Source organism: Patagioenas fasciata, chromosome 2, assembly GCF_037038585.1.
Source record: "Patagioenas fasciata isolate bPatFas1 chromosome 2, bPatFas1.hap1, whole genome shotgun sequence".
NCBI classification, from domain to species: domain Eukaryota; kingdom Metazoa; phylum Chordata; class Aves; order Columbiformes; family Columbidae; genus Patagioenas; species Patagioenas fasciata.
In genome coordinates, this window is record NC_092521.1 from 13,211,399 (window position 1) to 13,222,548 (window position 11,150).

The window sequence follows — 11,150 nt, forward strand, 5'->3', positions numbered from 1 at the left end:
AGAGTTTCAAAGTTTCAGAGAACACGGTGATCCAATGATGTTTAGGTATGAATAACAGCCATCAACATAAAACTCCGGGGGCTTATGGACAGAGTTAGAAAGAAAGTACAGAAACCATTTTCTGCCACCTTTTCACATGCTTCTTCACAGAGGTGTGAAAAGCAGGGAAATGTATTGTTATTTTAGCAAAAATGTTTTATCTCTATTAAACAGCTCTGGAAGATGAAATGCCTGAATTTTCACAACTGTTAATAAAGTCAGGCCAATCTTCTTGGTTATCAACTCCCTGAAAAGAAAAAGGAATTCAAGGTTTCTTCTTGTGATGTAGTACATGATTTTTTTAATTTTTTTTTTTTGGTGAAAGCTAGATGTATTTCTATGAAAGGCCGTGTGAATTACCTGTTTGGAACTAGCTTTTGAAATACTGCTCAGGATACTACTAAGGAATCAAGGCATTTGGCAAGGTGTCTAAACAGGAGTTTATTTGAGAACTGAAAGGAGTTCTGCTGCTTTGGGGGTAAACTTGAAACTCTTAGCAAGGAAAGACCACTGAGCATGCTAAAAGCATAGTTTAAGCTCACATGGTGACACCTCCCAGTGTTCAGGTATATTTTATGCACTTCTGTTGATTTGTAATACTCTTTGAAACTCAGGTTTTTTGTGTTTTAAACGTGAAGAGCACACATTAGCACAGAATGGCTCTTTTAAGTATTTTAAGACTTTCTGGGGTCAGTCTATGACTTTGGAGTAAGGGAAGAGATGGAGTGAAAACAGTTCTCTGATCACAAGTGGAAGAGCTCTGCTGTTGTTGCTGTTTTGGCAAGGCTGTGTGTGAACAACCCCTGCATCTTTGCTGCTGTAGCTTACAGAAGGGTTTCAGAAACCCCAGAGCTGCAAACGCACAGAGTCTCTCCTAGAGCAGCACACAAATGTTATACTTTGGCTTTTGCTTTTACGAAACAAAATCTTGTTTAGTTCAACCTTCCTTCAAAGTTACTGTCCCTTCAACATTAATTATAACCTGTACTACCTGTAGATTTGTAACCTGAGAACCTCTTAGACCTTAGGAGAAAAGTAGATGGTAAGTGAGAACTAGAATTTTGTGACTTCTCAAGTAGCAAGATCTAGTGTGAGGGAAAAGTTACCTCAAGCCACAAAGTAAGTATATTTAATGTTTGGGTATATATACTGTTTAATATAGCTCAGTTGGCAGGAGGAATTTTCCACTTGTCTTTTTTTGGCAATGCTGGACACCTTTCAGTGTCGATGGTGATGTTTTTATAACTGTACTATTACCTTTGGAAGCTATTTTTTTTTTTAATTTTAGCCGCAAGAGGCTTCTTTTTTCTCCTTCAGTGATTTAATATAGAGAGTGATACAGTAACATGTAGCATCCTACTGCATCCAAGTGGGGACAGATCTGTAAGCGCTACCAACTCTTCAAGGGTGAAATTCTTTGGTATCTATCTGCTACTGGTGTAGGCCTGATCTCACCCCATCCATCATCTTGAACATCCCCTTAAATCAAGAAGCTGTTTGGTTGCAAAGCACAGGAGTGGTCATGAAATGGGCTAATTATGCATCTAGGAAAATATTTGCATTCCAGTAACTATTAAGAGGAACTTTTTCTACTCTGTCTGCCTCAAAAAGAAGTTCAGCTATTGCACAGGTTAAGAGGCGAGATCCAAAAATCAAAACCACCAAACCCCACCACCAAGCTTGAGGTTTTTACTCTTCATTGTCAAGGTGTTTTTTTTTCAGAATGACTGATATAAAATCAAGAATACAAGCATAGAGAAAGGATAGCAGCTTGGTTTTCTGTTTACTTAGTGTTAATATTATTCATGGCATTTCTTTTGCCTCCTTTTCCTGGATTGTATCAAGGCAATCAGCCTTTTAAAATTGTTCATCTAACATTTACTGCAAATGTCTGAATGCATTAATCACCATTAATCTAGAGAACAGGGAGGTAGGAATAAGTTACTTTGGCAGCATTACTCTCAGATAAGGCTGTATCTGGAATTTAAGCTTTGCCACAGACCAGTTTATTCATAGTGCAGCTTTAGCCTTGAAAGTCTAACAAATTTCACTCTGAAAAATTAAAACCACTGATAAAGACAACCACAAAATGACACTTTCTTTGAAACAGAAAGCTGTTTAATTACCTCCAAATGAGTCAAGACCAAAGATCCATCTGTACCAGTGAGCAACCAGCGTTCAGTGTGAAGGGAACAGCAGTTAGTGACCTACAAGTGATGGTGCATGTGAGAGCACCTTGCTCTGTTGCTCTCAGCATAGGTTTTTCTCCCAGGTTAATCTCAGTGGCTTGTACTTCTACATGCACAGCAGTCTGAAGTATATTCAGTATTGAGTTTGAGTCTTCTAATATGTCTTTCTTTTTTAGTCAAATACTGGAAATAATGGCAGCGGTAAGAGAAGATGACCCCCTTGAGTTGGCCAATACGCTATATAACAACACTATTAAAGTCTTCTTTCCAAATATATAAAGTGGTTTTTTTCTTACATTTACTCAGCATAACTTTAGTAAATATATTGCAAAAACTTAAAAACTATCTTATCTGCAACTTCTTACCAATGGAAGCCAATGTGTAGTGCTTTTTTTTTTAATATATATATGGTACAAAATTAAAGCTGCTTTTGAAAAGGTGGTCTGCATTTGTGCAGTTTCTCAGCCCTGTTTCCCTTTTATCAAGATTCAGAATGGATGTCAAGGACAGCCCAAGCTGAGCAGCTCCTGTCACTACCTGTAGGCAGCACAGGATGAACGCCAGGCTGCTGAGCTCACATGCACAGCACTTCAGGCTGCTACTGGTAATTCAGAAGCGTTTAACAGATCAATGGTGTGTTTTACTCCTTTACCAGAAAGCTTAGCAGTTTCATCTTTTGTTCCGCATACGCAAATGCTATAACATTAAGTCTACCAACCTAATTTTTTTTTTTAAACATAACTCAATAGTTTTTTCACGATAAAGCTCTGCTAATACTGAATTTGTAAGTAAAGCTGCTTTGGTTCAGGCTTTTCATTTCTGATTTGACCCGCTGAACAGTCAGTTTTCACCAGTATTTTTCATTTGCACCCAGAACTCATTGGGTGGGGATTACTGGATTACAGTCTTTGGCACAGCACTATCACTACATCAATTAAAGAGTGTTTTTCCAACCATCTTAAAAACATGTGAAAACATTTTATTCCATGTACAATAATGTACATAATTTTAAGGTGGTCATGAAAGAGACCAGCGAAAATTAGAGGTATATTTACAGTAGCACACACCACAGTAAACAACCACCATTCACAGACTGGACACTGAGATACTGCTGTTGTGCTTAAGTACAATAACTACAAAGTGATACTTTTATTCTGTTGAAGTCAATCTTAAACAAATACCTCGCGGCTTCGTAAAGGACATCTTAATCGCCAAGAGAGCTAGAGTCAGCATTAAGAGTCTCATTCAAGTGCTGTGCCACACAGTCATCGTCTTCCTCATTGCTATGCGAACTGTCATTATCTTCATTTAATTCATTTTCAGCATCAGCAGCTCCTTCTGCAACTTGTACAGGATTCTCATTTGGTGCCACAAACCCGCTGTTGTTAGAGACATTGGCATTTTCCTTGTCCTCAATATACACTTTCTGATGGCACATGGGGCAAGTGTCCTGAATGTACAGCCACTTCCGAAGACAAAGTGCATGAAAATAATGGTTACATGGAGTGATGCGAGCAGAGGTGGTGAACTCATGGTAGCAGATGGCACAGACATCATCTATTTCATGTAACCGACTTCCTTTTACCTCTGGAAGCGAGTTTATTTTCTTAACAGCAGTCCGGCGATTTATAAAAGTCTTCCAGCCATTCTTTGCTTGCAAGTAGATGTTGAAGTATGCGTGCAGACACATCATGCAAGCGCGAATCTTACTTCCTGACTCAAAAACCATCGTGTAGGCTCCGTTGCCAAACATGATGACTCCAAATATAAACTCAATAATATTGCCAGTTGAACGAACATAATAGACATAATCATCAAGTTTTTCCCATAGCACATTATAGTAGCCATCAATCATGAACAATATATAAACAGTGATAGAAACTATTACCTTTAGGCAAAGCTCTACACAGAATGCTGTAACCGCAAAAAGCCACGTATTTAGTGCATAGTGGTGCCAGAGGATGTAACTGAGCAGAACTGGCAGGATGAAAAGGCAAGCGGAAACAAACAGTACAGGGAAGTGTCTGCGAAATGATGACACATGGGAGGCACTGAGAGACATCAGCACAGGGTCTGTCATTCCATGGATAAAATGCAGGACTGCGGTTAACAAAAGGCACATGTTTCGACTCAGGCGAACTAATCGTTCTTCTGGTTTCAGTCCACTTAAACCAGTCTGCAAAGCCAGAATGAAAAACAAGACAGGTGCTACAAAACCAAGCCTTTTGTCATCCTCATCAGTTGATCCAATGAAGGCCAAGATACCGAGTCCCAAATAATGCGCTATTGAGGAAATGACGGCACTCATGCCCAACACGGTTAGAGTTGAGTCACACCCGCTTATGATCAGACTGCAGATCAGTTCCCAGCAGTTATCCCACGATATCAAGAAGAATTTTTCTTCTGTATTCGTTTCAGCCATCTTCACAACATACGTTAACACCACAGCCTGTGCTGTGAGTCTTGTTAGCCAGAAGACACGCAGGACAGCTGGAAACCGAATCCTTTTCCATGTATCTTCCATCAATAGCTGTAATCCATAAATGCGATACATGTGCCTCACCAGCAGGTAAACGTATCGCACCGAATAATAGAACCATTTAATTTTCTGAACTAGAATGACTGTGGTATTTAGTGTCAGAACTAGGCCTGAAATAAAAACTAGTATCTGCCGGACATTTAAAGGTAATTCAACAACCAAGCCAATGACAGGTATCAGTATATCCAGGATGATGAGTTGTGAGTATATGGACTGCACGTTCAGCAGTGTAACATATCCGATTCCAAAGGTGAGCTGAAGGATGGAAAGTGCCATCCATAACGAAGGTCCTTTGTGAGGGAAGATCTGAATTCCGAACGCAGCTGTGTAGTAGGCACTGTAGAAGTTTATGTGCAAAGCAGCATAGTAATTCACCAACACTGAAGTCGCAGCCAGCAGGAATGCCAAGCCGATCATGTAAAACTTGAAAAGTGCTCGCTGTTGTAAGACCAGAACAACACTGGATACAAAGACACCTAAAAACAGATGGAAATCATTTAGTTCTCAGCAGAAATTCAGCAACTGATTTTAACCTGTTAACTCTTGGAGTGATATTTCATATATCACTTCCCAATTAGTCACTTGTAACTTTACCAAGGGTGCCCTTTTCAGCAAACAGGCAAGAGGATGATATAATCTCTGCTTTTAATACATCTGTGTGCTGCAGCTGCGATGCAAAGCCAATGCCAGCATTCAGTCACAATTACTGTTAAGTTCATCTGCAGTCTCAGACTAGAGCAGTAACAACTCCCAGCCATAGTCTTGAAATTTAAGTGTAGACAAGTTCTAAAAGCAGAAGAGAATTGCCAGATATAGCATCACCTTTATATGCAAAGTAAGTTCTACTCATTCATTATCACGTAACCTCATTCACTTGACTACAGCATTCAAGTACAGATGTCCAAGCTGGAATACTAAAGATAAGTCACCAAAACAGTTTAGCTAAACCCTTTAATGGGAAAAAAACCTCAAAAATAGCTGTAGTTTACTGGGGGGAGGGCACTCTTCTTCCAGTTCCCTTCAGTTTGCCTTCATTTCTGATAAGGCATCCTGAAACAGAAGCCTCATGGAAAAGACCTTCCACAATATAAAGCTTTTGTACACAGAATCCAAAGCTGCACCAATCGCCTCTTTGGCTATGCCAGTGCAAACTTGCATCTTGCTTGCCAGAACTCAGACTTAGATCTTGACATTCCTGTTTGCTGACCTTCCCCTCATACTGACTGTGAACACATCCTGACCACGACTGGGAAATCTGCACCTTCCTATGAGAAATCCTGTCACAGCATCTGCAGTACTTTCCTATTTTATGAACTTGCAGTCAAGTCCTTCTATAGTGCAGCTTCTGAATTTCATCACTATGTAGTCGATAGGTAGTGGCTCTGCCCTAACAGACATTAAATTAAGCTGCATTTATCACCAGATTCACTTCCTTAAACATTCTTTTCCTTCAGGAAACACACTGCCTTTGTTTTGGGCTTCTCAATCAGATTCCAGTCAATGCAACTGCTTTCTCATCCAAACCAGCTTGGAGAGATTTCAATCTCTACAACTTATATTTGATTATAAGTTGCTTTCAATCTCCATACTAAAACTAATGAAATCCAAGTAATCCTCTTTCTGCTCAAGGACAGCATCCGTCTTTTCTGACGACTGTATTTTAGATTGTTGCAAATCCTCCATAATCAAATGTTTGAAAACAAACAAACAAATATATATATATTTTAAGCCATGGTATCTTGATCATGGACTAAATTTTTTTTCTAAGAACCAGTATTTGATTCCACCAGTAGTGTTACCAGTTGCTTGTATCAAAAAAAAAAAAAATAACCACCACCACCCACCCTGAACTGAATAAGATGGGAGAGGGTCACCATGATTCAATAGCAAAAGACAGACTACAAAAAAGTTCTAAATGCTCCTTACCAGTCTTGCTTGCCAGCAGCACTGGCTGATATAAAACCACTCTCCTCAACTAATCATTAACCTCGTAACCTTGTGAAGTTGACTGAGGAAAAGCTTCAATCGGTTTTGAGAAAGTGCCTTGTATCACAGCTCAGTTCTTGCGTGAAAAGCAGCATATTCGTTACATACAGCACTTATTTTTAAATAAGCTGGACAATTTCATTGCTTTTCATGCATACATACCACCATGAACGCTACAGGAAAGCTAACGGTGCTGACAAGTTTGTACCCTTGGCCTTCCCTCAGAAGTCACAGAAAAGGCTCACATGCCTGCAACAGCTCACTATTTACATAATTCTGATCATTTATGCCAAATGAGACACATTTTGAACTAAGCAGGCTGCTCTGAAACACACCTGCTAACAGAACTTATCTTTCTTCCTGACGGTTGCAGTCACAGGCCTGTGTTTAGACACTATAGGTCACCTAAAACACTGATGTTCCACGTGCAAGACATCCCTAAAAACAGAACTAGAGTGAGCCCATAGAAAAGCCGGGCCTAGTGGTTCCTCTAAAGGGGGACTAACAAGAGATAAAGCACTTCTGTCAGCGCTTGCGTGGAAAAGTTAAAAATCCCCAAAGAAACCTCAAAGACTACAGGAGGTTCCTTAAGTGTCAGGAGGGGAGGTGAGCGCTCCTTTCCTCTCCCCCATCGCCACTTGTGTCACTTGGCCAATCTTGCCATGAAGAGACTTTCCCCTGTCCTGCAAAGTGTTCACCAAACAGCAAATCTTTTCCCATTTTCCCTCTGCAGTGCCTCCTTTGAGAAGATGCATCTCCTGTTTCTGTTTATACTTCTGCTCATCTTTACTGTTCCTGGCTATGTCAAGATCAATCACCAACTTTCTACAGTATGGCCTCCGAACACAGCATTTAATCAAACCATAAACATCTATTTTTAAAATAATTTCTTGTGTTACAATGAATCCCTCCCTCTCTTTTTTTCCTTTAACTCCTGCAGTTTGTCAGTACAGTAGCACACTACCTAGGATTCAACTTCCAGTCAGTTGTGGAGTTCAATTACCTTTACACATAAATATTTTAATCACGTGGAACTGACAAATTCTTTTTTTCCCTAGTCCCAGCTGTTCTGTGTGCTTCCACATCTTTCTACAGCCTATAGTATCTATAGTAACCCTCTCCAAAATCAGTGTCCTCACTGAGGAGGCGCTGCAGTCTGAAGTTACAATCTCACACTCCTGGGGGTGGTGGTTCTGCTGGAACTGAGAGACTTAAAAAAATAACATGCAATGGTATGAAAGGTAAACATTGTGCTGGAGACAAAGCAAGGTCAATAAAAAAAGAAAAACTGCACTCCAGTTGTAGAACTTGGTTCTGTGCTGTGTGTAACTCTCTGTACTTGTATAGAAAATACGTGATGGAATAATCCAACTGAGGAATCCTGCAGTAAAACTTCTTAAAAAAAAAAATCATACAGATCTCTACTGGTGTCCTTGAAGAGCTGTGCTCCCGGAATACTTCAGAGTTGTTCAGCAGCACCCCTGAAAGCCACCAAATCTCTCCAGAGCAACAATCTTTGTATCTAGAAGGTAAAATGCTTGCTTATCCTACGCTAAATAGTATTGTGCTGCAAGAAAAATTTGGATCAGTCTTTCAAAGCCTGAAAATGGTAACTAAAAGGGCAGCTTCCCCACTATTTAAATACAGAATGATCCAAACCCAAGTATTTTTGGTTTATCTGAACAACAGCAAAACCCCAACCCTGTAATCCTTAAATTCAGATGAGGAAAAAATAGATGCAGAAGCACTCTGTTGTCTGAACCACATGGCAGATCTTTAACATTAAGTGGTTACACTTTAATTTTTCTTTAATTTTGGAAAGGCAAGAACCACAGACCCCTCAATTCAAAGTGCAAGATAAGTCTCTTGGCATAATCTGTTCCCAAAGCTCTTTTGTAGAAGGCAGAGATTACTCACTTCTTCCCCCAAGCCCCTCCAGAAAAGTGATCATATAAACACAATCCTGGAAAGCGCCTTAATCTGTCAATCCCAATATCACACACTTAGAGATCACCAAATAACACACCCACCGAAGGGTGAGTGGGATGTACATGGGATTAATTTCAAGGCACTTCCTACAGCGCCTGGCTCATCCAACAAAGGACTCCTGGAGTTATGCTGGTGAGGCATTTCAACGCAATTTTTTAAAAAGGAATTTTCAGTGGGAAACACTCAGTGATTCCAAAACATGAGAAGCGGGAGGAGGCACCTCCTCTCCATCCCAGAGGTCCGGTCGCAAGGCCAGGCCAAGGATGCAAGTCAGGATCTCCTCGGCCTCGCTGCTCACACCAGCGGTGACATCAACTGGCACCCTTTACCGAAGCAGGAGCCACTCAAGCCAAACGACTGCTTTGTCACTTTCTTTCTTTGCTCTCCTCTCACCCCCGGCTCACTATGGGTTACCCTTTGCTTCTCCTGCGCTCAACTTCTGCAATGCCGTCACCACTGCACCTCTCATTGCGCACCCTTGCTTTTCACCGCTCTTCCCAACAGCCATACCACCTACTTCCTTCCGATTTTTTTCTGCTATAACCATCAAACAAAACACGCTACCAACACATCACAGGCCTGCAAGAAACTCTAGCTGCATTTTGGATTTTTCTTTCCTTCCCGCCTCAGGATCCGCAGCTCCACGATGCGGCATCACCAGCACGGCAGTCAGCACAACAGGGCTCCAACCCAGCTGGAACCCACGGTTACAAATAATACTGAAAATAGTATCACCTAGTTACACCAGTCATTCTCAGCCTTCATCCCAGGGAAGGGAAAAAAAAAAGCTTAAAAATAACCAACGGCAAGTTTCAAGAGACTTCTCTTTCATTTGGGAACCACATTTCCTGCATATCTCAACCGCTGTTCCTAAAACAAGGCTTTAGCAGCGTGTTTCGGGAAGACATTACGCTATCCATAATGCTTTAAATGCCATAATAATCTATATCCGCGGAGTCACGTTTTCCGCCGCGGCGGAGGCCACGGCCCCGAGGCCCCGCGCACATGGCGAGCGGCCCCGCCACGCCCGGGGCTCCGCTCCGCCGCGTCCCTGCGCCCCCGGGGCTGACACCGCTGCGGGGGCAGCGGCGGGAAGCTGAGGGGCCGGCCCGGCCCGTCCCTCCCGGTTGGGCGCTGGGAGCCGTGGATGGAGCGCACACGGCACTGGGGTGCAGGCGCTGGGGCGGGGGGAGGATGATCGACCCCGGGCAGGACTCGGAGAGGAGGGAAGGGGTGAGAGACAGGGCAGGAGAGCGGCAGGCGCGGCAGCAGCCGGCGCGGCGCTGGGCTGAGGGGACGGGGGACAGAAGCGGCGCCCGTGCGCTGCCCGCGGCTCAAACAAGGCCAGCGGGGAAAGAGGCGGCGAGGACGGGTCCGGAGCGCGGCCCGGCGGGGGTGCCGACCCCCCGGCGCCCCAAGACCGGAGCTGCGCGACGGGCGGAGAAGGGCGGCGGGGCGGGAGGGGAAGGTGTCTCACCCAGCAGCCGCAGCAGCACGCCCAGGAGCGCGGCGCTCAGGGAGCCCCCGGGCAGCGGGGCCGAGTTGAAGATGGCGTCGATGAGGAACAGGCTGGGCACCCGCAGCGCGACCTCCAGCCCGGCCCGCAGCCGCGGGCCCAGCCGCAGCCACGGGAGCTGCGGAGGGCCCGGGACCGCCATCCCCCGCGCGAAGGCCGGCAGCCCCCCTCTCCCGCCTCTTAAGGAGCGGCGGGGGCGGGCGCGACGGGGCTGAGGGAAGGCGGCCGGTGGGTTCACTACCGCCCCGCGCCCCCCGCCCGGGCGCCCGCCCGTGCCGCCGCCTCCATGTTCATGCGCGCTCCAGCCGGGCTGCGGGGGCGGGGCCGGAGGGCGGGGCCGTGCGGGCGGTGCAGTGCGCGGCCCCGCCCCCGGCTCGCACGCGGAAGGAGGCGGGCGGCGCGCGCTGTTTCCCGCCCAGCCCTCGGGCGGCTGAGGGGACCGGCGCGCGCTGGCTGAGGCGGCCGGTTCGTCCGTGAGGCCCCGGGAGCGGCTCGTCCCCTGCGCGGCCACGGCGGGGAAGCCGGGCCGGTGCCAGGCCCCTGCACACCGGGAGAGGCTGCACGGCGGGGGGCAGCGGGCTACGGGAGCAGGAGTCGGTCCGAGGGGCATTTCCGAGCCGGCGCGGGGCGCGCCCTGCGGTGTCCCCGGGAGGCTTCACCCTTCCAGCCTGGCGCGGCTGCAGCAGCGAGGCGAAACAAAGCGCCCGTTCTATGACGTAAAACATAACATGGGGTCAGCCCTCATGTTCTGAAGCCGCTGCTGCATCGCAGAGTCCTTTTCAAAGAATAAACCTCGTGTTTGCTGTGCGGGCCTGACTGACAAGCTGTTCCTGCCCGACTGACAGGGCTGTTGGTCCCCCGGCTCCCGCGGCAGCGCTGCCGGCCGCACAGC

General features: G+C 45.4%; 2 protein-coding genes across 7 annotated transcripts in view; one reads left to right on the forward strand and one right to left on the reverse strand.

Moving 5' to 3' along the window:
- Positions 1-7,828, forward strand: part of TATDN1 (TatD DNase domain containing 1) — a 22,356-nt gene extending 14,528 nt beyond the window's left edge. For 2 of the 6 annotated variants that reach the window (XM_065833063.2, XM_071803802.1), the window contains exon 12: positions 2,405-2,508. In XM_065833063.2, the coding sequence (XP_065689135.1) occupies positions 2,405-2,507 (103 nt within the window). In that variant the 3' untranslated portion in view covers position 2,508. Of the gene's footprint in view, positions 1-213; positions 2,509-7,486 lie in introns of those variants that run through there. The other 4 variants (XM_071803801.1, XM_071803800.1, XM_071803803.1 and 1 more) reach the window with 4 other exon arrangements.
- RNF139 (ring finger protein 139) lies at positions 3,187-10,563 on the reverse strand. The gene is made up of 2 exons (XM_065833062.2): positions 10,220-10,563; positions 3,187-5,243 (listed from the first exon to the last, which is right to left on the reverse strand). Exons 1-2 carry the CDS (start codon positions 10,398-10,400, stop codon positions 3,433-3,435), a joined length of 1,992 nt encoding a protein of 663 aa, XP_065689134.1. The 5' UTR covers positions 10,401-10,563; the 3' UTR covers positions 3,187-3,432.
- Positions 10,564-11,150: the final 587 nt, after the last annotated feature.

Coding starts and splice junctions, on each gene's coding strand:
- RNF139 (XM_065833062.2), bottom strand. CDS start 10,400: ATGGCGGTCCCGGGCCCTCCGCAGCTCCCGTGGCTGCGGCTGGGCCCG. Junction 5,244..10,219: donor CGTGCTGCTGCGGCTGCTGG/GTGAGACACCTT, acceptor ATCTGTTTTTAG/GTGTCTTTGTATCCAGTGTT.